General features: G+C 45.9%; 1 protein-coding gene across 1 annotated transcript in view; it reads left to right on the top strand.

The window, feature by feature from the left end:
* The window catches only part of B4GALNT3 (beta-1,4-N-acetyl-galactosaminyltransferase 3), a 61,008-nt gene that overhangs the window by 16,249 nt on the left and 17,769 nt on the right, over window positions 1-26,990 (top strand). Inside the window, exons 2-5 of the mRNA XM_052667573.1 lie at window positions 20,139-20,242; window positions 20,905-20,982; window positions 26,214-26,309; window positions 26,794-26,884. Coding sequence (XP_052523533.1) covers window positions 20,139-20,242; window positions 20,905-20,982; window positions 26,214-26,309; window positions 26,794-26,884 — 369 coding nt within the window. The remainder of the gene's footprint in view (window positions 1-20,138; window positions 20,243-20,904; window positions 20,983-26,213; window positions 26,310-26,793; window positions 26,885-26,990) is intronic.

The following is a 26,990-nucleotide window of genomic DNA, read 5'->3' as shown; positions in this document are numbered from 1 at the left end:
ATGATGTGGGTAGAAAAAGACACAAGTGATACAGATCTCAGACAAGTGAAATTGCTGGCAGTTAGTGGGGAAGGCACTGAGGAGAAGGCTGCTATGTTTGAACAGTGTCATAGAATCATAGAAATCATAGAATAGCTTGGGTTGGAAGGGACCTCAAGGATCATCACGTTCCAACCCTCCTGCTGCAGGAAGAGTAGCCAACCACTAGATCAAGCATCAGATCAGATTGCCCAGGGCCTCATCTAACCTGGCCTTAAACACCTGGCCTTATCCACAGCCTCTCTGGCCAACCTGATCCAGCACATCACCACTTTCTCAGCAAAAAACTTCCCCTTGACATCTATTCTAAATCTTCCCTCCTTTAGTTTAAAACTATTCCCCTTTGTCATATCACTATCTACCCTCATAGAAAGTTGAATTCCCTCATGTTTATAAACTCTCTTTAAATACTGGAAGGCTGCAATGAGGTTTCTCCCCCAGCCTATCTCCTTCAGCCTGTCTTCATGTGAGTGGTGCTTCAGCCCTTTGATCGTAACTGTGGCCCTCCTTTGGACTCTCTCAGAAGCTCCACATCTTTCATGTGTTGGAGGCCCCGGACTTGCCTCCTGGAAGGACTGTGTTCCCTTGCAAAAGGAAAGCCTGTGTTGAATGGCATACACCCAGAGCATACATTAGAATTAGGTATACAGATAAGTATCCAAGAAAGCAATCACAGAAGCAGTCAGGCTTAGTAAGTAATGGAAGAGACTAGGACAGGAGCAGCTGGATTTGGATTGTCAGAGACAGCAGGTCAACTCCATCCCCGAGGTGGATGAACTAATCCCTGGCACCCTTTTGTGATGGGAAGCTGATGAGGGAACTGTCTGCAAGAATGTTTGTACAAGTGTATTTCCTATACGAGTGGCCAAATATCATTGGTTGCTTCCAAGAACCTCATGTCATTTCCAAACGTTTAGCAGGCTCTTACCTCAGCCAGACACAAGGACATGGCAGCAGCTGAACAGCCCACACTGTTGTTAAGCCGGGCTAAAAAGTCATGATTTCCCTTGAGTTGATACCAGCTGCAGACATGGCTCTTGGCATTAGACAAGTCAGTCTCGTCCCTAAGCTTTCATACAGGAAGGGAGTGTAGGATACTGTGGTAGGGTTCTGGCTGCAGCAAACTCCCTGCTTGGCCTGGTTGAACCTGCTGCACTTTGGGCACCTGGGTTTGAAATCATGGAATCATAGAGTGGCTTAGATCAGAAGGGACCTTAAAGGTCACCTAGTTCCAACCCCCCTGCCATGGGCAGGGTTGCCCACTGCTAGATGATCAGGCTGTCCAGGAAAGCCAGGCCCCGGCACTTGTATTTTGACCAGAGCTGCTCCCACAACTGCTTGCTGCTCAGTCCCCATAGGAGCACTGAGAAGATCTAAATATTACGAGGCCTAAAATCTGCTCTCAAAACTCAGGGGAATTGCTACGGATTGACCATGGCATTTCTGAGGTTACAATCAGGCTGTGAGGCACTAATTAAACTCAGACCAAAGTTGTCTGAGGAGGCAGTGGTAACAGTAGACAACATTTTCTTGGATTTGAAAAATATGAGAAAATATCTCAAAAATTGTATTGTAGGGGGAACAAAGGAGCAGATGAGTGACCCCAGAATTGTTCGCTATACTGCATGGTAAAAATTGGCTGAGCAACAAAGCTGCCTGCCTCATTTGCTGCAGCTGGTGGAAGCATCAGTCGGTGAGGGCCCAGGGCTGGATCTAAGCCCACTGAAGCCAGCTAAAGGGCTCCCATTGAGCTGAAGTCAACATGAGCCAGAGCAGATTTGTTTGATGAATGAGAGAGAGCTGGGAAAGGAGCAGCTGAGCCAAACACATCTCCATGGGGTGTAGTGCACCTAGCTCAGTGTGCCTCAGCATGTAGAGCATCGTGAAGTCTGAGAAGGTCCAGAGGGCAGGAACGATAAAGGTGGTTGAGTCAGAAAAGGTTTACATGTGACAGGAGAATATAAGGTTTTAAAGTTCTTTCTGCAATGAGAAGAGTGAAAGCTGGTCCTACAGCAGAATTCAAAGTGGCTTCAAAAGTGAAATCAGTCTCTTGGTTTCCTTCTGCTCCTTAGCACAAGGGCGTTGCTCCCTTAAATTAAAAAACATTATGTATAAAATAACACCTATCATGTATGTGCAGGATAATTTCAGTATTGTTAATTGAGTGCTGCAGGATCCTATGATGCAAATGGCGTGGATGGATTTTTTTTAAGGGTTGGATAATTTTATGACTAATAATAACACTTGCAATTACACATGGTTAGAGAAGTTTAATCTGAATTTGTGCTGCAGGGCATAAGCTGACTGTTTGCATAGGTCATGTGGATGTTTTTTTTTTCTCTTCCGTAAAGTAATACAGCTAAAGGTACTTTTGAAGGTTGTTTTCCTTCTGCCTTTTAAACATTAGATGTTGGCCACCAGTCAAAGTGAGATTATCTGATGGGATGAACCAGTGGGCTGATCTGATCTGCTAATTACTAAATTCCTATGCAGGGCTTTTATTTCATGCACAGGGAGGTAGTGTGCACACACTGTGCCTTTGCAGACAGGAGTTTTTGTAACACAGAGTTAAAGAACTGGCTCTGGTCTCTAATTGAAACCAGCAAAGTTCAGTAAGTTTGGAGCACATCTGCGTGCTGAGTAGCCCTAGGCGGGCCTCTGTGGTTTTTCTTCTATGCACAGTAACTGTAGTTCTGGCAGAAGCTCTTTGAGTTGAGTGAAGAAATGGCAATAAATAACCTAACGTATTTATTTCACTTTCTGTGTGTGTTCGTGGAACTTCCAGGAGCAGATCAAACTCTCCTCAAATGTATTTGATGTTGTTTAGCAACAGTTCATTACATGGGCATTGTTTTTTTTTCCCTTCTGGTTTGGTTAAGGCTAGCCCTTTGATGATCCAGCCCCGTTGCCAGTTCTCATAAGAAGTGAATTAAAAATTGGCCCTCTCTGAGTAAACAAAAGCATAGGTTGAAAATATGTTGGGTTTTTTCTTCTAGGGTGGTTCAATCGCCCAGAAAACTGGGAATAAGCTACTCTAATTGCTGGGAAGATGAGTGGTAAAGAGAATCTTTTTTAACGTAACTCTCTGTGGCAATTTGGTTTTGCTCTGTTCCTTCTGTCCTATAGATGCACAATGCCATACAAATTGTAGGCAGCTGTATACAAAAATACACAGCTAGGCAGCTTTGACCATTGGGCAAGACCCCTGCTGGTTTTTTTTCAAGGAGCAAGGCTTTTTTGTTTCACTTTGCAATTTGCAGCCCTATCTGTTAAAATCTTCCTTTTGATCTAAAAATTAGAGCAAGCAACTAAAAGACAAAAAATATGCTACACTGAGGTGCTGTCCCCTATTGCCTCTTCAACTATAATTGTGTTTTGTTTTCTTATGGGATCTGATTAAAGCCTGTACCTCCCATTGCTGAGCAAATGTGCTCTGCTGCAGCTCCTCTCTTGCTTACAGTGTTGAAGCTGTCAGGGTTTCAACAGGAATATAATCTTCAGTCTCAGGTTCACAAATACTGGCGTCTCTCCACGTCCTGCTCCCACCACCACCACCTGTTGAGTGAAGTGCTACTCCTTGTCAGACCAGGAAGGGAAAAGGACTTTGCTGTATCCAGCGTGACCCTACACTGGAAGGACGTTAGTGTTAAAAGTTTTCCCTTGCCCTTGTAGCAGGCCAGTGTCCATCACACCCAACCCTGGCCATGGCTCTGTGATTCTGCCAGAAGGGTTTCACCAGTGCTTTTCTCCACCTGAGGTGCTGGCAGAAAACAAGGGCAGCCGAGGGGAGCAGCATCTTGGCTCACTCGCCATCCTGCTCAGATGGCAGCCTGGCCTGCAGTGGGTCCCGTGGCTCAACATGGCAGTGCTGGCCCAGGCAGGCGCTTGCTCATTGCCTTGGTGGCAGGAGGATCACTTACCACCAGAGAAGAAGAGATGAAAGGAAACGGGGGTACAAGCTATCTTTTATTAATGCTATCGGGTTGCATATCTTTCCAGCATTGTAAGACTGGGACAGGGCTCGAGGCAATTGATGAAAGAGAAGACAGAGCCCTTGGGGAAACATGAGAGGACTAGGAGGAGGAGTCCCAGGGGTATCACTGGGAGCATTTGAATGCTACCTCAAAACTAGCAGAGGCTGGAAGTAGCTAACAGTGCAAGGAAAGGGAGAAGAAATCAGATGAAAAGCTTGGGGAGGCCAACTGAAAAGGCAGGAGAAGATAGATAGTCAACTTGTTATTACAGAGTTGGTAGAATAAAAGCACATTTTCCTTCTCTAATCTCTTTCCTGTTCACTAATAATTTTAGGACAATGTTTTGCCCATATGCTTTTCCTGTCATTTGAGGTGTTGCTGGATGAAAGCTTATTTCTACAGAGTCGCTACTGCACTGCTAACATAAGCAGACTCCATTGTTACGAAGAAGACATGCAAGAGTTTCTAGGTTTAGGTATGGGACTCAAATTTAGAAGCATCCTAAACATTTCTAAAAAGTTCAGCAGAAAATGATGCATGCTCTATGTGTTTATTGTAACTGTTCTTTAACAGTCTGTAACAGGGAGAAAGGTACTGGTTTCTTTCACATGAGATGGCCCAAGATAGATAGTTCAAGAAGGGTCTCTTACAGCAGCTGAGTGCTTTGGCAAACAGATTTTTCCAAGGATCTGGGGCATGCTGCGTGTCTCATCTGGTTTTGTGTCATGTTTTTGATCATATGTGAAGACACGTAAGAATGTTACTCTAACATTTCCCAATTATGCAAAGCTATAAGCATTTGAAGTCAAATCCAGTGAGGCTTACTTTGCCAGCTTCAGAGATTCAGAGACTCCTAGATGATAAAAGTGGGTTTTTTTGTGTTTTTGTTTTGTTTTGTTTTGTTTTAATTTCTAATGAGGATCAGAGTACACAGAGCCTGTGCTCAAACCCTGAGAGTCGGCCTCCTCATCCTTTCCTTTTTTGGTGATAATGGAAAGTTAGATGATCAAGTCTTTCAGTACTCCCAAAAAGCAAACTTTCACGTTATTCTCATCATCAAATGGTGACTGAAAAAAAGTGAAGGAGAGCTTGCTGGCATCCAGGAGATGCCCAAATTTCACCAATTGGCCACATTCATGGACTAATACATTTCTCATGGCAGTGGGGCAATAAAGGTTTGTACTCCTTCTGCATTTACATTCCAGTGTTTATCCCAATACTTCATTTGGTGATGCTGTTAGAATGACTGAATTTTCAAAAGCCCAGATAGCTGTTTTTCAGGTGGGGTGAACTCCCAGTTTTTTTTCAGTGATGAGATGTCAAATCGGTGCTGAGCTGTTTATAACTGCATTTTTAATACTCAGCACGGCAAAAAAAAACACATGATAAAATTCAGTCAGCTAGTCCAAATCCTTACAAACAGTTAAAAATCAAGTAGTGTGAGTGTCATTCATGCTGTCAGCTAAAAGAGCAAATGCTTAAGAGTAACTTGTTGGGCCCTTCTGAACTTGTGCCAACTCCAATTCCTGCAATAAGCCAGATCTCCCTCCTGGCTTAACTGTTGCTAAGATCCAGGGCAGCAATGAAGAAATGAACCTGACAGAAGTGAGCAATTTTATTTTAGTTTGCCAGTGTATGTGCTAGCGTATTGCATCACCACAGGGAGGTTTTGGATGGGTGGATGGGTGGATGGATAAGCTCCCAGATAATAGGCTGCTTAGAATCTAATTGCATCATTTTGGCATCGATCATCCAAGCAGAACAGTGTGTCTAACAGTAGCGGTTGTGTGTATTACAAAATATAATAGACAAAGCCTTAATATCCTGTAGCAAACAGGATTTACATTCTGCTCCCAAGTTTTCTAAATCCTATGAAATGCTGATGTGGTAACCTCAATGTTATTCTGTGGTTGCTTTACTTAAATGAAAAATCAGTATCTCATGAATACAGTGATAAACACAAGCAATAAACTTAGCTTACAAGACCTTTCATTATTTGTATCATTTGATCTATTCTCTTTTGTCCCTCTATTCTCATTTTTCAGTATCACAAAGCCTCACCACCACAGATTTGAAACTTGCAACGGATAGGTGGATTTCCCATGGGGAGGTGGAGAATCTGAGAGCACAGAAAGGCAGAGGAAGGTTCACAAAGATCTTGGAAACTCTAAAGTAGTTAATTGTATTGCCATTTTAGGACAGGCTTTAAAAAAAGCACATGCACGGCTTGGCTCAAATCCCAGCAGTTTCCATTGGGACTTCTACTTTAAAGGTATTTACAGACAGAATTTTCAAAAGCATTTAAGTTGTAAACTTTCCGAGTTCGGATTTATCGATGTATTGAGATGACTAGCTGGTTTTAAATTGCTTTTTGCAACTTTAAACAGGTGCTTTTTGCCTCATGTGGTGAACAGGTCAGAGTTAAGAGCAAGATCACAGCCTTAAATTTCTGAAGAGCAGACTGCCATGAGCAGGGAGCTGCCTCAGAGATTCACATGGGAGATAGTCCTGTGGAGCAGGGGATCCAGGAGAACTGCTTGGTTGTTCATGGATCACCTCCTGCAAGCTGAAAAAGAGTCCATCCCAACATGCAGGAAGTCAAGCAGTGGTGGTAGAAGGCCTGCTTGAGTGGACAAGATGCTTCTGAATAAGCTCAAACATAAAAAGAAAGCATACAGGAGGTGACAGCAGGATTGGGTCAGCTAGGAAGAAATCTAGAGATACAGTCTCAGTGTGTAGAGATGGATCTGGAAAAGCCAAAACCCATCTGGAGGAGATGTGAAGGGCAACAAGAAGAACTTGTACAGGCATATCAACAGCAAAAGGAAGATAGGGGAAAATGTGAGTCGGGTAAAACTGGCCATGAGGAATGTCATGCCCCTCAGTCCAGAGGAAAAATTAAAAACAAAGAAGATGCACACTTGGTGGAAGAGGGTCAGGTTGAGAAACGCTTAAATGGACTGGACAGATACAAGTCCCTGGAACCTGATGAGCTGTACCTATGAGAACTGACAAAACTGGCCTATGCCACTGCAAGGCCAATCTAGATCACTAAAAGATTGCTGCAGCTGATGGAGGTTCATGAGGACATAAGAACACAAATGTCAAGTGGTACAAAACACAGCTGGGAACCAGTCACTGGCATACACTAGGACAGTGGGGCAAATACTATTTAATGTCTCCATTAGTTATAGTATAGTTAGTTATTAGGATAATAAGACAAAGCACACTCTCAGCAAATTTTGAGACGGTGTAAAACTAGAAGAAGGGGTTGATAGACCAGATGCTTATGCTGCCAAATGAAGGGACCTAAGCAAAGCTCTGGAGAAATGAACTCAGAAGAACCTCATCAAGTTCAACAAAGGGACGTGCTAATAATTCCTTCCTCTCTGAGAAGAATAACTTCATGCCCCAGTACAGGCTGGGGCCATCCAGCTGGAAAGCAGCTTTGCAGGAAAGGACTGTGGGGTCCTGGCGGATGCCAAGTTGAATGTGAATCACAGATGTGCCCCTGCAGCAAAGATCTACCTAATAGAAGAAGGTAAGGAATGAGGAGACACTCTTCTTACCAGCATCTAGGTGAAGGAAAAGAAGAGATGGATACAAACCAAAAAGGAGAAATTCTGTTTAAACAGTGTAAAAAAAAGTTTTCTTCTAAGGGTGGTCAGGCACTGGAGCAGGTTGCTCAAAGTTTTGGGGTCTCTGTGATTGAAGTTACTCAAAACCTGACTGGACATGATCCTTAGCAACCCATTCTGTTGACCCTGCTCTGGGCAGAATATTGGTCTAGATGTCTTCTAGATGAGCCTTCCACCCTCAGAAATTCTGTATTCTTCTAGCAGTATGCAGAAAAAGTGGATTTAAAGAATAGTCAGGAGTGGACTGCCCTGGGACAATGGAAAGTCAAAGGCACACGCAGTCATCATCAGCATCCCTGGAGACAGCACTAGGAACTTTTCCCATAAAACAGTAGATAGCATGTTAATCATACTGGTTTCAAGGTAGATGAGGTCTGCTGCTCTTCCAGCAAAGCATAACCCAGAGCTTTGTGAGTTAGTGTGGTCAGAGGCACAAAGGACAAATGATTAATGACCAGTCCTTTTGCTAAGTGCAGTAAAGAGGCCAGCTGCTTTCACTCATCTTCGGTTTTGGCAGAACACATTAGAAATGGGGATTTTGATATATGCAGTTAAGTTGTATAAGGTGGTACACTCATACCATCCTGGAACGGAATCAGCCAGAGTCAGTGAAGCTCAGTAGGAATCACACCAAGAGCCTGTGGAAAAGGTCAGTAAAGCTTAATGAAGAGACTGAGAACAGAGTTCGGATTAAACTCAGGTCAGGATGTAAATAACCAACGTCAGACCATATTTTCATTGGATATTCATTCTGGAACTAATGCAGGAATTACTGGGTGTATTTCCTGCACTACGTTGCATAAGAAACAGAATGCACAGTTATTGCAGCTTCATTTGTCCTTAGGTTCATGAGGCACTTGCTGAACTAGTGCTGAACAGTAGGAAGTCCTCTTCCTTGCCCTATGGAAATTTCCAGTGCATTTAAAAGAAAGCAGTAATTTTGCACTCAGTCCTTGCAAGCCACCTTAAGCAGTTGGCAGGGCAGTTTTATTACTCTGGTAGAAGCCATAGCCTGGTTAAACATTCCACTGAAATAGGATAGCTCTGTAATGCGGGCAGCCCGCTCTGAGATACCTAACCCAGCCATCCCCTCTGGGTATCAGAACAGCCCTGGAAGCCCTCAAGAGTGCCTGGGGTGCCTTGTGGGGAGCAGGCCCCCCAGTAGCATTTGGCTGGACCCCTGCAGCCTATGCTTTGCAAACTTCAGCCTGATCTCAGTCTTTGCATGTCTACGGGTTTGTTCTCTCTGGGGCATGGAGCAGCCTCCCAGTCCCACTTTCCTCGTGGTTTTCGTGAAGTGTGTGGCACAGGCTGTTTTGACACGAGGAGCAGGACAAGACATGGGATATAGTATAGGAAGAGAAGGAGGGGTATTTCAGAGACTCTTTTTCAGATTTCTCGTGTTGCTGTGTAGGAGCTCTTTCAAGAGACTGTACGCAACTGTGATTCCTCCCCATAGCAACCCCTGTTGTGTAAATAAAGCTATGGAGAAATAAGTGTCTGTGCCCTCAGGGAGGGCTAGCATTGTGCTTTCTGCACAAGAGGTATACAGGATTAAATCATTATTCCATCTTGCATGTTTGGCTGCCCTTGGCTAGCAGTTGGTATTTGGTGATTCAGAGGAAAGAGGACAGTGTTACTGGTGGCTCTTCTGCTACTTAGGGGTGGTAGTGGTGGGTTCAGGGGCATAGAAGCAACAAATTCTTCACAAACAGAGATGGAGCCTGGCACTTAAGGCCAAATGAAGCTTTGGAATTGGATTCAGTGTTGTCAGCATTGATGAGAAATTTCAGACATTCCTGACAACTGTCCTGAAATTCCACCTTCTTTTTTACTGCTGTTTTAATCAACACTTGATCGTATGTAAATCTAAACCAGGAGCTGGGGTTTTGAGGTTTGGGTCAGAATCAAGGACGTAAGCTTGCCGACAGGGATTGTATCCAAGTTCCAGAGATTTTTGGAGTAGTTCTAGAGCTTCATCTAAAACCTGTTAACAGAAGAACTTCAGCTCACTCAAAATTCAAGCACCAAATAGTCTCTAATCCAGTGTACCTAGAAGTCAATACCAAAACTTACATCAACCTCTGCTCTATCAGTTTCTCTTTATTTAGATGACTTGTTTCCTGTTAACATGAGAATGAAATTAGGCATTATTGCAGAAAATAAGTCTTGCTCTATGCTATGTTTCCTAATCTTCTAACTGTATTCTTGCTTTTTCTGTAGAATGGTTCCCATTTTGCCTGATGGGATGCTTCGTATTCTGCTTATGTTTCAGCACTGGAAGCTGACTCTCCTGCTGTGGGTGGCTGTATTTTTGAGGCCTGGTAGCCCAGTCTCAGTGCTGTCATAGCAGGCTTTTCCAAATGGTCTTGTGAGAAATGTTTTGTACTCCGTGTTGGCTGTGTTCCTGGGTCCCCTTATTGTTACAGGCTCTTCCCACTCCCACATGCTCGAGGTACGGTTCTCTCCCTTTCGTCCACATGAAATGGTGTCTAGTTTGAATATATGGTCCTATTTCTCTGAGTTTAATGTTCACCAATATGCCTGCTTTTGTTTCCTACTTAGCATAGCTGCCCCATAAATGTTATATTGTCCCACACTTGTCTCACACTGAGAGGTCCCTCTGTCATCAGAGCTTTGTTTGGTGTTAGGGCAGGCTGTCCCACGCAGAGCACTGGGAAGACCAGTCATTCAGATACCCTCAATGGTGTAGGCAAATAAAAACAAGCAAATTATTATTTAAGAATTTCTGGAATGGCCTTCAGGAAGGCCACTTTAGCTCACTTCCTTGTCCTAAGGTCACATCAGCCCTACCTGCAGCATTCCTGGTGGATGTTTGTCCGGCTTGTTCCTTATCTTTAGTCCTCTTTTCCTTTACTCTCATCCCCTGCCTTAGAGGTGACTGCCTCCAGTCGCTTCTAAATTAGGTTGTGTAGAGCAATAGTTCTGTAGCAGTGCCCACAGAGGTCACAGAAGTAACACACTTAAGTGGAATTGAGTCTTCAAGTGAACCAGGAAGAAAATGGCTACAGCAGTTTTGGGCAAATATAAACAGTAACAGAGAAATAAATAGGTATATAATTATATAATATAGTAGTGCACAACATTTTCTACAGCATGAAGTTTCACAGATCTTGACTGGAAATCAAGCTGCAAGTGGCTATTTTGGGAATGCTGCATCTACATGGAAGCAACAATCTGTTGAGTCACTAGGAAAGTCCTCAGCCAGGATAGAAAAAGTCATGGGTTAGCTACATACTCTAAAAAAATTAAGGTTGACTTAAAGGATTCCTGCACAGTTGACATCCAGTTTTGCATTCTAGGCAGGTTCTCTATTAAAAAAAAAACCTTGGAAAGCCCTTTGAGAGGTCTTAATGCTCTGTGGTGTTTGGATCAGCTTGGAAAAATGTACTTAAAGCTTTCTGAAAGCTGTAGGAATTACTTTGTTGAACTTTCCTGGGCACAGCCATGTTGTGAAAAGAAAAACAGATGGCAAAAATGGCTAAGTGTAGACTTGCCCTTTTCTTTATTTTTGCAGGTACCTCCCCATGCTCAGGGGAGGGAAACTTCATACATACGTTGCTTCTTCTTCAGTGCATTTATTCAGACACTTGGAATATCAAAATACCAAATCCATTGATGGCTGAAAGCGCTCAGAAATGTGCTTCTTTTTGCAAGAAATCCTTACTGCTGCAAATGACAATGCTGCACTGAAAGTAGGCAGAAAGCCTCCCAGTTCTGTCTCCGGGTGACATGAATATAATTTGCCTCATTGAGTTGGTAATATATATGGAGGCAAACGCTAGCTTTAATTAACTTGCTATGACAGTAGAACCAGACTTTGTTGCCTCTTGTGTCTCTAGTCTTTATGGGCATGGCTTCACCAGAGCCTGCAGACGAAGGGGAGAGTGCCAGGATTTGCACTTGCACTAATTGTAACCAGGTGGAACATCTGCTTTTCATGCCAGTCCCCCTAAGGGCCAGAGAGGGTTTTTTTAAATTATTGTTTTTGTAAAAGAAGACAGACTGTGTGCAGAGCTGCAGAGTGTGAGTCAGCAGTTGAGGATGTGGTCACTGGGAGCAAGTTGGTAGAAACCCATGTAGATGTTCCAGGATTAAAGGTATTCTTGTTTCAAAATGGAGACCACATAGCATAAAATTAGTTTGATCTTAAAAGGAGGAATAAGGATAAAGCCTTAGACTTATATGAAAATGCCTAAAGTTATGCCCTTCTGTGAACCTTCTCGTTTTCACAAGCACAGAATCACAGAATCACAGAATTGTAGGGGTTGGAAGGGACCTCCAGAGATCGAGTCCAACCCCCCTGCCAAAGCAGGTTCCCTACAGCAGGTCGCACTGGTCGGCATCCAGGCAGGTCTTGAACATCTCCAGAGAAGGAGACTCCACCACCTCCCTGGGCAGCCTGTTCCAGTGCTCCGTCACCTCACTGTAAAGAAGTTCTTGTGCACATTTGTGCAGAACTTCCTATGCTGCAGTTTCCAGCCGTTTCCCCTTGTCCTGTCTCCACTCACCACTGAAAACAGTCTGGCCTCGCCATTCTGCCCCCCACACCTCAGATATTTATAGACCTGGATCAGGTCCCCTCTCAGTCTCCTTTTCTCAAGGCTGAACAGACCCAGTTCACTCAGCCTTTCCTCATAGGAGAGATGCTCCAGGCCCTTCACCATCTTCGTGGCCCTCCACTGGACTCTTTCCAAGAGATCCTTGTCTTTTTTGTACTGGGGAGCCCAGAACTGGACGCAGTACTCCAGATGAGGTCTTACCAGGGCAGAGTAGAGGGGGAGGATCACCTCCTTTGACCTGCTGGACATGCTCTTTTTAATGCACCCCAGTAAGCCATTGGCCTTTTTGGCCACAAGGGCACACTGCTGGCTCATGGCCAACCTGTCATCCACCAGGACACCCAGGTCCCTTTCCGCAGAGCTCCCCTCCAGCAGGTCGTTCCCCAACCTGTACTGGTGCATGGAATTATTCCTCCCCATATGCAAGACTCTACACTTGCTTTTGTTAAACCTCATCCGGTTTTTTTCTGCCCAGCAACTGCCAACTACTGTTGCTCAAGCTAAGCAAACATGTTGATCTCCATCAGTAACCAGTTCTGAAGCAAATCCTACATTTTAAAAACAATGCCCGGCAAAAGCTCTTCTCAGGAAGTACAATGCTGTGATGTGAATTACTCAAATACCCTTAATCTCCGTATTCCTGGGAGCTGCTCTTTTTAACACAGGCTGGGCTACTTTGAGAAATCAGTTGCGGTACATGAACAATATAAAAAGTGAAAGTCTGTTGACTTTTGACAGCACTATCTGACAAAGTCAGCCTGTGCAGCAGGCGTCTCGCGGTGCAGCAGGACAGCTGCCACGTGCCTGGAGCTTGCCAGCAGTTTATGATTTTAACTGCGCCGCTATCATGGGCATAATGTTGATAACAAATTTTTATTATCTGGAAGTCTCTACATGTGTTTTATGTGGTTAAGATGACCCCTAGATTAATGCCACAAAGTAGCAGAATAGAAAGGACTTCACCCCTTTGCTGTAGAGATTAGCAGTGGCAGAAACAGCCTATTGTACTGTTTGTATTGTGTATTGTTCCTAACATCAGCAGTAGATGCTGTTCTTCTCAGGCCTCATGCAGGTGTATTTCACCTCCTTTCCCTGAAGTTCTAGGTAGCCTCGATCTCTCTCCCCAGATCTAATCCTTCATGACTGCTTAGTGCAATTTTGTAGAGGCAGAAGAAAGGAAGGTGAGAGAGATTCATTGCCTGATCAGAGAGGTGAAGATGGGCAGGAGGGGAATCCTTCCATTGCTCAGTGCTTCTGCTGGCTGTGTCACCCTGGCCCAGGGATTACAGCTGTGCAGACAAAGCTGTGCAGACAAAGCTGTGCCTCCGCAGCCAGGCTCCTCATCTGTCTACTGGCTGTGGCTGCCCTGTGGACTGGAAGTAGCTGGTTCCTGACCCTCCCCTGCCTTCAGCATGGCAGTGAGAGAAGCAATGGTCAGAGTCAGTTCATTCTAACATATGCTAGAGTCATGGAATCACAGAATGCCCCAAGTTGGAAGGGACTCATAAACATCACTGAGTCCAACTCCTAGCTCCACACAGGATCACCCAAAAATCAGAGGAGCTGCAGCCGCCATCAGGCCTCCCCTCAGCTCCTCTGCTCTGCGCTGAGCAAACCCAGGGCCCTCAGCCACCCCTTGCACTCCTTGCCCTCCAGACCCAGCCGCTGCTGATCAGTTCCTTCCTTACTGTAGGGAATACTCTTCCTATACCTAAAGGGCAACAGCAGCAACCTGGCAGGTGAGGCTGGAGGTGAGGCTGCACGAGTGCCCTGGCTGGTTACAACTGCTCGTTTCTGCTTTTGTTCCTGTGGGCAGCACTCTGCCCTTTCCTCAGTCAGCCTTTCTGTACTTACTGTTCTGCATCGTCTTGCCAGAAGACGCACGGACAATAAAACCAGGCACCTCCACAGAGCAGTGACGAACAAAGGAGTAATTCCTTTACTCCTTTGCAGCAAAAGCTGTCTCTAACTTGTGATTTATACCTGAAACAAGTCAGTGATTGTATTTGCAGAATGCTGTGCTAACCAGAAATGGGAAGGTTTGCCCAGCTCCCTCTGTAACAACTGGTTTCATAACTTCTTGAACCATTTAACTCCAGGAGTGCTGTTCTGATCATGATCTGAGGGCAAGGAGTTAACTGCCTATGTCTTAGGCTGTCTTAAATAAGTAACCAGAGAGAATCTCTCCTTTTGGCTCTACATTTGAGTGATAGTTTTTCTTTTAGTAGTTTCCCTGACCTGATCTTCACTTAATCCTGTGGCCAAAAGCCATTGGTAGTGGGTTTTTATTTTTTATTTTTTATTTTTTTTTAACGTCATCCTTGCTCAACATCTCTGTTTTTAGGAAGTCATTTTGCACCTCATCTTTATGCTTTGTATCCTTGGTGCTGTGGTATGCACACGTGTGCAGTAGGCCAGGAGGCTGACGCTGCTTCCCTGGAGCGTGACACAGTATTGCCTTGGCCAGGTGCATGGCCCCACTGCATGTACCCTGGCATCCTGCAGCTGCATTTGTGTGTGTGCATTTGTGAGTGTGCAGTAAACTGAATGAGAGTAGCTGAGGCAAGAGGTGGAGGTGATGTTTATGTTCAGGGCAGGAGGCTTGGGGTATATGCATGTGAGAGACTGCAAATAGCTCTGAGTTATTTTCTGTGTTCATAGAATGGCTTAGATTGGAAGGAACTTTAAAGTCCATCCACTTCCAACCTCCTGCCATGGACAGGGCTGCCACCCAGCAGCTCATGCTGCCTAGGGCCCTATCCAACCTGGCCCCGAATGCCTCCAGAGATGGGGCACCCACAGCTTCTCTGGGCAGCCTATGCCAGGGCCTTACCACCCTTTGAGTAAAGAGTTTCCCCTCTGTTAGTTTAAAATCATTTCCCCTTGTCCTGTCACTATGTACTGTGTTTTCTAGGCACCTCATGGTGGTATTTGCAAGTACTGAATATGGCTCCCACCTGTTTTTTCATCCAGAAATGACACTGGGAAAGACCTCTAATAGTTATATACCTTGAAATGAGAGCAAGTGGGAAAAATCCAGCCAGGGGGAGAAGGGAGAAATATGTTCAAACAAGAGAGGGTTAAAACCTCATGCTATGCTGGGAGTTCACTGAACAGTGAGAGTAATGAAAAACAAAACCTGCCTCATACCTGCCAGTTCCTTCTTTCCCTGTCTCTACAGCAGCAGAGGAGGAAGATGATCTTGGAGCAGAAGGAAAGTGCTTCTAAGCAAACCAGCCCATATACATGCTGCTTCCTGAGGCTGCCAAGTGAAATCACTTAGCCAGGCTACAGTAAGGCATGATTGCATCTGGACATTAACAGCATTTGCAGCAGTTTAAGGATTAGTAACAACAGTAGAGTGATCAAATCTTATCCTTTAGAGGGAAAGCTGATCACCGGAGAGGGTCAGGGACTTCCCTCTTGCACGGCTTTCAGATACAATCCAGGAATGATTGAAACAGCAGGCACTTCTATAAGAAGAGGGGTGGCCAGCAGGGACAGGGAGGTGACTGTCCCCCTCTACTCTGCTCTTGTGAGGCCCCATTTGGAACTGTATCCAAGTGTGGAGCCCCCAGTACAAGAAAGACAGGGAGCTGTTGGAGAGGGTCCAGAGGAGAGCCACAAAGATGATCAGCGGGCTGGAGCATCTCCCCTATGAAGACAGGCTGAGGGAGCTGGGCTTGTTCAGCCTGGAGAAAAGAAGGCTGCAGGGTGACCTCATTGCAGCCTTTCAGTACCTAAAAGGGTCCTACAAACAGGAGGGGAATCAACTCTTTACAAGGGTAGATAACAGCAGGACAAGGGGAAATGGTTTTAAGTTGAGGGAGGGAAGATTTAGTTTGGATGTCAGGGGGAAGTTCTTTACAGAGAGAGTGGTGAGGTGCTGGAACAGGCTGCCCAGAGAGGTTATGGATGCCTCGTCCCTGGAGGCTTTCAAGGCCAGATTGGATGGGGCCCTGGGCAGCCTGGTCTAGCATTAAATGTGGAGGTTGGCTCTGCATGTGGCAGGGGGGTTGGAGATTCATGATGATTCTGCACTGAATGGGTCTGAGGGTATGGTTGCAGCTGGATAGATCTAATCTCTGAACAGAGCAGCCCTGGCCATGCTCCTGCCTGAGGCTGGTAGCTCCCAGGGTGCTTTGGTATATTATTTCTGGCTTTGACTTTCTGCTTTTTTAAATTTTTGGTTGTTCTCCTTTTTTGAGACAGGCTCCAAGTGCATTGTTGTAGCAGAGTCATTGCTGTTGGGTGACATCTCCCCACCACCCTTTACAATTCCTGCAGATTCCTTGCTGACTTTTTGCCTAGGCACAGGAAAAGGCACAGCTGAGAAGAGGTCCTTGGGACCCAACCCAGAGCAAGAAACACCTTCACCTTATTTTCTCTTATTACATCTCTGCTATGCCGTAACTTCTGACCATAGCAAGCTGCCAGCATCTTCCTGCAGCATTACAGCAAATTAACTGCTCTGGCTTTGCATTATTCCTTAGCCAAGGTCTTATACATTGTATGATGACCACTGGCAGGGTTATGAGCAGTAACTTCTTCTTGGGAAAGAAAATTTCAGTGGGAGACCGGGTTGCCAGTAGCGAGCTTGCCTGGCCTGGCAGAAAGTCATGTGCCCGCTTTTCCAATGGTGTGATCTCTTGGTGAACCACTGCCCTGTGTCCTTTGTGGCTGTGGGGGTGTTTAAGCCAGGGAGGGGCAGCAGGTGGTAGGAGTCCAGCCGCCTCTTCTGGCAAGCCGAATCAGAGTGACAGAGTTGCTCTTCTGGGAGGCTTGTGGTGTGAAATAATAGCTTTGGAAAACAACAGCATGCTTCAGGAAGTGATGGGAGCTAAGGAGCTAAATGCCCAGAACAGAGAAAAGCAGGATCTGGCTGGTGCGTCTGTCTGGAAGACTAACCACTGCTGAGCCTGGCCCAACCTCTTCAGCTATCTACCTGCTTCAGGAAAAGCTCTTCCTAAGCTTGTGATTCTTGACATTTTTTTTTTTGCCTTTTCCCATCCTACCCAGAACCGATTCTGTAGAGGTTCTGGAGCTAAACCATCAAAGCTAATAGTCCTGGCATTCCCTCCTGTTAATACCTGAGTGTTTCGCTGAGGTAAAATCCTGACTATTGCTTTTTTCCAGACATAGAATCATAGAAGCGTTTGAGTCAGTCATGGCCTTGAAGGCCATCCGGTCCAACCCCCCTGCAGTGAACAGGGACACCCACAGGCAGATCAGGTCGCTCAGAGCCCCGTCCAGCCTGACCTTGGGTGTCTCCAGGGATGGGGCATCCACCACCTCTCTGGGCAACCTGCTCCAGTGCCTCATTACTCTTATCACAAAAAACTTTTCCCAATCTAATTTTTCTCTTTTAGCTTCTTGTTGACTTTAAACAGCCATCAAGAAGGTGCTCCAACAGTTGGGCTTCAGTGCAGTGTTCATGAAGGGCTCAAGGATGGGCTGAACCTGTCACAGACCACATAGACCATCCTTCTCTGCTGCTCCCAAGACAGAGCAGTGGATGTAGCCACTCTGCTGTAGAACACTCTGCTTTCTGGCTCTCAGGAGGATACTTGCAAGGCAATGTCTTGAACCTTGTGCTGGGGAGAAGGCTATCTCAGTGCCATCAAGCAGCAGTTATCATCAGCAGGTCTTCTGGCTGAAGGATACTGAAGGGAGCTCAATTTCTTTTCCTGACTTCTGTAGCTCCCTCACTCCTCCTAGCAAGGAAAGCCAGGTTCTTTTCCAAGGATGTCTCATGGCAATCCCCAGGGAAAAGATGATCTTTCAAAGAACTGCAGCACTACAAACTTTCTCTAAAGAGGGTGTTCATCTTATTATTTTCTGAAATTCATTTCATACCATATTGGTAAATTAGTCTGACCAAGTACAAATTACTCAGCAAGGAAATCGCTACCTCCAGACTAATTTCTAGCTGTTTTACTCTTCCCTCTTTGGTTGATACAAGTGTTAGGTAAATTTGTACAATTCCAAATTTCCTCCCTCTCTTCTCTTTCCCAAGGGTCAGAGAAATGTCAGCTGTTGGCACTTGTATCCAGCCAGGTTCTGTGCTTGATCCGAGGTGGGATCCATGCCAGTCGTGCACAGGAGCTTGAGCACAGACAAGGCCAGGAGCAAACTGCCGTGGACCAGCCCAAAAGTCAGGCTGTGTTGGCCAGTGTCCTCCTTCCAGCAAGCTCTCTCCCCTGAAAAAAAGTGTGCTTCTCTCTCCCAGTAGAAATGAACCTTCCAAGCAGTGAGCACTGAATTTCATGCCAACTGCAAAGACTGTTCCAGCCCTGTTGCAAGTGGACCTTATATTTAGCTGCAGGACACTGAGAAACAGTGGTTTCTGCCTCATCACTCTGAGTGAGGTGGAAGCTCTCACATGTTATTTTTTGAGGGGGCACAGAAAATTCTTCCTCTTTCCCATGACAGTCAATCTCTGAAGTATGAGATTTGTTTAGCTGCATTAATCAGTAGATTACTCACCCAGAATGTCTGACTGAAAAAACTTATGCAGAAGATCAAAAACCCATAACTTCAGATCAGAATCTGGTGATGGTAAGACCTAGATCAGACATTTATGGCTGAACAGCATCTAACAGGATCTGAATCAAAACCACACACCTAAGTCAGTACTTGTGTTGAGAGAGCAGGATGCCCAAGTTATTTCCAGGCCTTACCTCTAGAGTTACATCTCTGACAGCTTACTTTCACATTTCCCACAGTCTCTGCACTTGCTTTTCAGTAATTGTTCCATTTTTTTCCCTACATAATAGAGGCAGGACCAATGCCCTTGCTTTCTAATTGCCTCAGACAGACACAGATCTGGGGGCAGAACACAGATTTGGGAGCAAGTTGCAAGGATTTTATTTGTAGATTCAGTAACAGGCCAGGAGCTTAGCATAGCTGGAGACAATATCTGTCAAAGGGTTATTTGTGACTTCCAGGTCCTGAAATTGTTTTGGGTTTGCCTTGGTCTCAACAGAGTTGATCTCAACCATGTCACTTATAAATGCCTCCTCCAAAGCAAACTGATGGGGCATGCTACTGAAGCCACAACACACCTCCCATGCTGGCTGGGTGAGCACAGTAAAGATGGGTTTGCCAATGCTGAAACTGCAGAGGTTCCTCAGCACTGGGACATGCTGCTCCTTCAGACCACATCCCTTCTACTACTGTTGCTGGAGCAGCACAGAGGACGCAGATCTTTCATCTCAGTACTCAGAGTTGCTACTTCACCTGATACCAGAACCAGATCCTGTCTCAAGTTGATTGTGCAGAGGTCATGTCAAATACAGCTGATCTGAACCTGGAAGCTGGCTTCACTTAAACAAGGGCATCCTCAACTGCGTCACTGCTAGTACTTTATGCACTGCAGTCAAATGTCCCATCAGGTGTGGTCTTAGCAGTCATTTGGTATTGCACTCAGGAAAAGATTAAAAGCTTTTATTGTACAAATAGCTGCATAATCAGAGTAATATTCTTTTGATGATTAAACTAATTAGGAATCTGTTTATCATCATATGCTATTTTCTTTGGGGTTGGTGGTTTAAAAAATTGGTCTTTTGTTTGACTAATGGGATTATCTGAAGGATCTACAAAGAAGTTCTCAGTTCTGTGATGATTAATGAAATCTCTGAAATGCGTTTTAGAACAATGACAAATCCTTAGTGTAACAAATTAGTGAGGAAAGAGCTATGGAGTAAGAAAGGGCAATATCTCTTTTTCTCCTTGTGTCAGTCTACCAACTCCAACTCACATAAACAACTCCTGGTCTCTGCTGGACTGTTCCAGAGTGTTGGAGGTCTCTCAGACCTGCAAGGGACAAGTTTATTCTGGTAAATGCTGCAGCTTGTTTTTTTAGCCTGTACTCTGACATCTCTTTCTGTTTCCTCTGTGTGCAGGATATGAAAGCTGGAGGGAACTGGCTAAGGTTCTGGCAGACCCAAATGTCCCAGCTGGGGACCTAAGCCTCCCGTTTTACTATTCCCAGAAGATGGGACATCAGGTGAGAACACTCTGAATAACTTCTAAATATTTCTGAGGCCAAATTCTCCTTTTGGATGTCGGTACCAACAGGCAGTTCTCCCTTTGTGCAGAAAAGAGCACATGCCACAGAGCAAAATCTGAGCTGACTCACAGCAGTGCTAGCATACAATAACTCCACTGTAGTCAGTTGAGTTATTTTAGATGTACTCAGTTGTAGCGTTGGTGTGAAGAAGGCTGATTATGTGGCACAGGAAGCACTGAATGAGATGGAAGCAGAAATGAAAGGTCATAAAAGAGGTTGTAGTGCCTCCGGTGAAGTACAGCTTGTTCCTATTGCCTGAAGGAAGTGCTGGAATAACTGTTGCTTGTACCTTTTGAAACAAGAACGGGCAACAACATTCAAGGGATAATGATGTAAGTTTTAGCTCTGTGCTAGCAGCCATTATAAAGTGCTGGTATCCCTTCCTCTCAATGGCTCACTATGGAAATCTGCTGTCAAGAAAACCAAGGAGCATTTCCAACCCCACTGTGCTTCCAATGGCCAACATCCCTTTTGAAGAAGTTATGGGAAGTTGCTCTTTTTGTCACATGTTCTTGCAACAAGACCTGAACCTTCTTGTGAAGGTGTTAATGCCTGGCTATTTATCAAGTCACTTTGATTTTCTTCTACTTGTATTTCAGAACCAAGAGCATCAAAGAAGTGGGAGGAATAAATTGAATTACACAGCTGTGAACAACCCTGTCCCATGGATGCCAGAGGTTGGTGCCTTTCTCTAACATTCTGCATGAGGAAACCATAGGTAGAGACCTTTGAGATTGGAAGGGAATAAGAAAGGACCCTTTGCCTGGAAATGCGTTTGTTTCATTTGCTATCATCCCCTCCTGGTTTAATGACACTTACAGACCCAAGTAATCATCCAGAAAGACAGGAGTGTCCAGATTCCTGATAATCTGACATCTTCCCCGGCCACAGAGGCACCATGCACCTTCCATAATTCCCTGAGAGTGGGCAGCTTGCTGTCCTGGAAAGGTGAGGTTTATTCAGGGCCAAGTATTCAGCAAGTAAATACTTGACTGTGGCACGCAGTGGTGTCATGCTATGCTCATGTTCTGGCATTTGCTTGTTACCCAATCCCTGCACATTGTGCATAGAGATCTCTCCACTTCACTGAAACTCCTGATGAATGGAGACCTTCTCCGGTGACCCTTGAAGGCTGGGGCAAACATTCTCTTTGTTTTCTTCATACCTCATTTGTTCTTTCCTCTCCTGTCCCCTTATCTCATCATTCCTCTTCAGATAAGGGAGAAATGCAGCCTACTGATAATCAGAGGGACACTAGCCAGGGGGCATTTGGTGATTGGACTGGCACCAATTAGAAGGGGCTGACTCCTAGATGAGTGATGGCATGTTGAGTCTCAATCAGGAGCGAAGCTGCTGCTGTGTACAGGGTGGATGCAGTGAATTTACTGCTTCTTCCCCATCCTGTGGCATTCCCACAGTTTCTTGGAGGCTTTGTCTGTTGTCTTTGTTTTCCACTTCTCAGTGATTTTTCAGAAGTGTGTTACAGGATCAGTGTGCATCAGTAAGATTCAGGGATGACCTTCTGGAAAAGAGCTGTGAGGAGAAGACCTACGTGTCCTGGTGGACAACAGATTGACTATGAGTTAACTGTGTGCCTTTGCAGTCTTGCTGCAAGAGGGCCTTTGAGTCCCAGGATGTAAAGGCAGGGGAGTGGGTTTGGTTGGCCCTGCCACACTCCCTTCCTGGATTCACTGATGCCATCTGCATGAAATGAAGAGCAATCTGCAGGCACAGCTCTGTGTGGAGATGCCTGTTGCCTGTGTAATCACCAGCTGAAATTTCTCCTGGCCTGGGGATTAGGTTTTCCTGTAATTTTGCCCGAATTAATTACCTGAGGTCTATGATCCCATTATGTCCTCCTGGCAGCATCTCTAAGCACTTAATTGAAGCCTGATTCCTAAGGTGAGAGCAGGTGGTTCGCCTCCCTGAGGTCACGGAGCTGGGCTTCGTTTGAACAGAGGTATATTCCTGACAAACGTGAATAATTAACAGGTGTGCAGGGTGTGCTGCAGCCAGCATGGCCAAACAATGGGTCTCAATTTTCCTCTTTCAGTATAGGAGATGAAATAGGTGGTTTGAGTCTTCAGCTTTGGATATTGTAGTGGGAAAGTGAACAATGTGGGAAATCTCTAAAACTGTTCTATTCGCATGCAGGAGAAAGCAGAATTCAAGAGATCTCTTGAATTCAAGAGTCTCTTGCTGACTCATCTTGAGGGACCCCAACTGATGCCAGTGCATCAGAGCTTGCAGCAAGTCCAGCTGCTGGCTGCTGAATGTCCCCTGCCCACACTGGCCCAGGCAAGATGAGGGATTGCGGCAGCACTGTGGTGACAGATGAGGCTTATGAACTCAGCTCCGGGAGTTTCAGTCTGCAGCACAATGTTGCCTTTCTTCCCTGGCTCAGACTCGCCCTCTGTGCCACATCTATTCTCCCTGGTGCTGCACATTCCCAGAATTGCACACCTCTGTTATGCCAGGGCTGACCAAGCTTAAATTAGGAAAGACCTCTCTTCTCCGTCCTGCTCCAGTGCAGCTGGTTGTGCTCTGCTGCTGCTTCTCCCTTCTTCCCTGGGGCTCCTGGCTGCAGAGGTATTGCTTGGTATGGGCTGGGCAGTCTTGACAAGATGGGGTTTGGGCTAGGAAGAAAGATCATAGTATCATAGAACCGTACAGTCAGAATTGTTTGAGTTAGAAGGGACCCTTAAAGGTGATCTAGTCCAACTGCCCTGCAATGAACAGGGACATCTGCAGCTAGATCTGTGCATGTTTTCTGAGGAAAGGCTGGTAATCCAAACTTCCTACTAGAAGAAATTGGAAATACCAGTGTCTCTTAATACAACCCCGTGGCTCTAAACTGCTGTTCATTTAGCAGTAGGGCTCAGCAGCAGGCCCAGCAGCCCAGCATCACAAAGCTGCTGTGTCAGTCCCAGCTCTCATAGCCCTGCACTTAGTACACTTCAGCTGTCCCTTCCCTTCTGCAATAGTGTTTGCTGTGTGACCACATTGCTGTGCTCAGAGGACATCAGCTCTTAGGGATGTGCCCATGATGCACACACGCTGTGATGATGGTGCCCTCAGTGCATGACATGTGGCTCATGTGGATCACAGCTGAGTTCTTGAAGTGCCACTGTGTCATTGGGAAGGAGATGATCACCTGGGAGGTGGGGCTGGGAAGGAGGAACCCAAGGGTCAGAAAGTGCCTCTGTGGTGGTGTTACGTAGCACAGACCACATAATACCAGCTCCTGTTTATGGCCAAGATTCTTGGCTTCTATTCCTGGTTCTGGCCAAGTCAATCTATCTAAAATATCCAAAGCAGATGTTCTTAAAGGGAGAAGGAAAACTTAAGTCGTTACTTACTAGGTCCTAGCTTTTCAGACCACTTGAAAACCAGGGCCAGATAGTTTCCAAGCTGGGAAGACAAATTTACAAAGTCCATCAATGTTTCTCAGAAGCTCTGTGTGTGAATTGTGAATGATGGTGCCATTTATTGCTGCAATCTGGAACAAAAGCCCTAGGCAGATTATTTTCTGCATGTTCCAGAGGAAACCCAAATAGCAAGCAGAAGAATTTCTCAGCTGCTTCAGTGGACAGCCATGAGTTGAGCTGGAGGGACAGAGGTGATAGGATTTCAAAACAGCTGCTGCTCCAATGACTCTTGGAGGCCTAAAATTAAAGCCTAGCTCAGTTTTCACTCCCAGAGCTGCTCTGGGCAGCCAGCACATATCTGTCAATAACCTTCTTCTTTTTCCCCCTTCAGAGGAAGCAGAAGGTAAAGTAGGCTGCTGTAGCAAAGGAGAAAATCTATTGCCTTAAAAAAGGCTCTGAAGCTACGTGCAAGAAATGCTTGTTATTTGCCAGTTAATTATTTCTGATTGCTGTGAGCACAGGAAAGCAAAGTGATCATGTTAGCTCCTGCCAGAAATTTCTCTCTGGTGGCTCTGTAAAGACTTTGGAAGTTGGGGTTCTGTCATAGAAGTCTGAAGGCCCATCTCTGACTGTTGACAGAGCACTGAGCTCAGTAATGGCTGCCTTCATTTTAAGTAAGTTGCCCTCTGCCTAATGCTGCCAGAACTCTGCAGTAAAGCACTGGTCCAGTTTTCCTCTGCAAACAACAAATCTGGCCACTCTTTAGGGAGTTCCCTAATACAGATCTGCTTTGGTGTTTGAGTTGCCCCCTGCCAAAGGCAACTTGGCTCTCTTGCAGTTCTGAGCATTGAAAGCACCTCCTGGGGTCTGCCTTTGCCAGGAAGGAGTGCAGCCACAGCCTGCCCACAGTGTGGGAGTGTTGTGCCACATGTGATAGAGATCTGAGGCTGCTATCTGAAGTATACACATGGTTTTCTCAGATGGAAAACAGCGTCACTTCTGAACAGCAAGGGACAGACTGCCAGAAGACTTGGTTCCTAACTAGCTGTCAGCACGGCTTTTTCACCTCAGTTCATGTTCCACAAGAAAAGTTATTGCCTTTGTTTGATTTGGCTGAGAAAACAGTATAAGACCCTTGGATGTGAACTGGGTGCATGGGACTGCCCAGCCGTGAGGTTTCAAATCAGTGTTTGTCACACGTGCAGTGATTGATTTATGTTGTAGCTCCCTGCAGAGCCCCAGGTTTCTCTTGGCTGCAGCCATTGCCCTGGGCCCTCTGTAATTCCTCCTGGGGAATTGCATCTGCTTTGCTTTTGCCCGATGAGCAGAGTCTGGGCTGAGGGATATCAGCAGAGGGGGAGAGACGATAATGAGGGACCATGGGGACATTCAGACATCAGGCAAGCCTTGGCAGTTTCAGGGAGAGTGGGCTGACAAGACACCACTCGAGAACTGCAGTAGTTGTGAATTTGTTTTGCCTGGCAGGCAGAGATGATTGTCACGTGCATGACTAAAGCCCACAGCTCACAAGGAGCATTACTACATAAGCTGGTGCTGGGCCAAGTCCGCTCCACGTCCTTCCTTCAAGCCCTGATTTATGACAAAACAAAACCCCAACTTGCTACCTTGGGAGAAATAACTCCATGAAATGGTTTTTCTGCCAGAAGTGCTCAGGGTGGCTAGGCCCGGCTCCTCCACGCTGTTTCCGCCCGGCTCAAGGCTTCCCCGGCCAAAACTAGGAGTTTGCTGCCATCTGTAGACATGTGGGTGCAGCTGAGGCATTTCCAGCCTCTGCTCATCCAACCTCAGCTGGGCTCTGTAGCTCCTTATATAGGCAAGACAGCTATAGAAAACCTCCCCAGTCCCAAAGCAACCTATTTCTTTCTTCAGTGTTTCCCCATCTAAGGTTGCCTGTACAGTATCCAGCTTATTTTTTCTCTGCAAGGAAAACTTCACCATCCGACAGCAGTGTTGCATGCAGAGAGCTTGGGCTGTCTGGGAGGCAGCCAACTCTTCCTTTCTGGATGGTTATGACAAAAGAAAGTCTGTTCCTCGAGGAGCAGGCCTTTCCTCACCATCTTCCCTGAGCCCCACCTCGCAGGCAGGGTTTGAGGAAATCTGTCATCTCCACTCCTTAGGGTGTCCCCTCTTCCATGGGTCAGGAAAATAGCCCTGAAATGAAAAATATCTTTTTGGAGAGGGTCCTACCCTTGCAGTTTCACTGTTAGCTGGTGCCACACCACAGCATGCCCCAGGACTCATGGTACCAGTCTCTGATTTAACACCTTTGTGACAGAGCAAAGTGAGTGACTCCTAGCCATTTAGCTGAGCTCTCCTGAGCATTATCACAGCTCCCTGGTGCTGTTCAGATGACACCTGGCCCAGTCTCAATGCTCAGCTGGTTAGACGGCACTGCTACAACTGCATCTTCCTTCTCTCTCACAAGCTCTCTGGTGCTGGGGGCCATGGCTGAGGCTGGAATACAGGGAAGAACATGGGAAGGGCACAGCAATTCATGGTCCCTCTCTTCTGCCCTCCAGTTCCAGGGCCAGGCCAACCTGCATGTGTTTGAGGACTGGTGTGGCAGCTCCACTGATCAGCTCAGAAGAAACCTCCACTTTCCCCTCTACCCCCATGTGAGTAAGAACCCAACAATGTCTGTCCCATGGTTCCTGTCCTTGCTCCCTTGGCATCCTGTCTCCACCCCTTTCCACCACCTCCTCTTTCTTCCCGCTCCTGAGAGATCAGGAAGCTTTCACAAAGGTTCAATGAACCTCTGGGAGGAAGCTCATTTTGCCCTTGCTGGCCTGCCAGAGCTTGGGCACAGCATGAAGGAGCTCTGTGCTTTCCCTTCAAGTGCCCACCAAATGTCACATCCCATTCCCACCATCTCCAACATCCCCCTTGCAGCCCTTCCTTCTGAGCAGCCCTTGCTCAGTTCCTCTCACAGCTCTCCTGCTCTTTCCCATTGCATCTGTCACACGCCATGCCATGTCCTCACAAAACAAATGTCATACTTCCCTCTGTCCACCCATTGTAAGATTTTTGCAAACTGCTCCTCCTCTCTTGTTCCTATCCATCTAAATTTTTATTTTTTTTTTTTATCATCTTCCACTTCAGACAAGAACAGTGCTGAAGAAACTGGCCGTGTCCCCAAAATGGACCAACTACGGTCTCCGGATATTTGGCTACCTGCATCCTTTCACTGATGGTGAGAGTTCATGGGCTCTGGGGCTGCTCACATCCTTCTTAGCCCTAGTGCATGGCCCCTCACGTAGGCAGTCCAGCTGGCTGTGTCCTTGGCATGGATAAAGCAC

The sequence above is a fragment of the Tympanuchus pallidicinctus genome, unplaced genomic scaffold (genome assembly GCF_026119805.1).
Source record: "Tympanuchus pallidicinctus isolate F22 unplaced genomic scaffold, pur_lepc_1.0 scaffold8, whole genome shotgun sequence".
Classification (NCBI taxonomy): Eukaryota; Metazoa; Chordata; class Aves; order Galliformes; family Phasianidae; genus Tympanuchus; species Tympanuchus pallidicinctus.
Note: the sequence above shows the minus strand (reverse complement) of the source record. Positions and strands in the feature narration are given on the sequence as shown.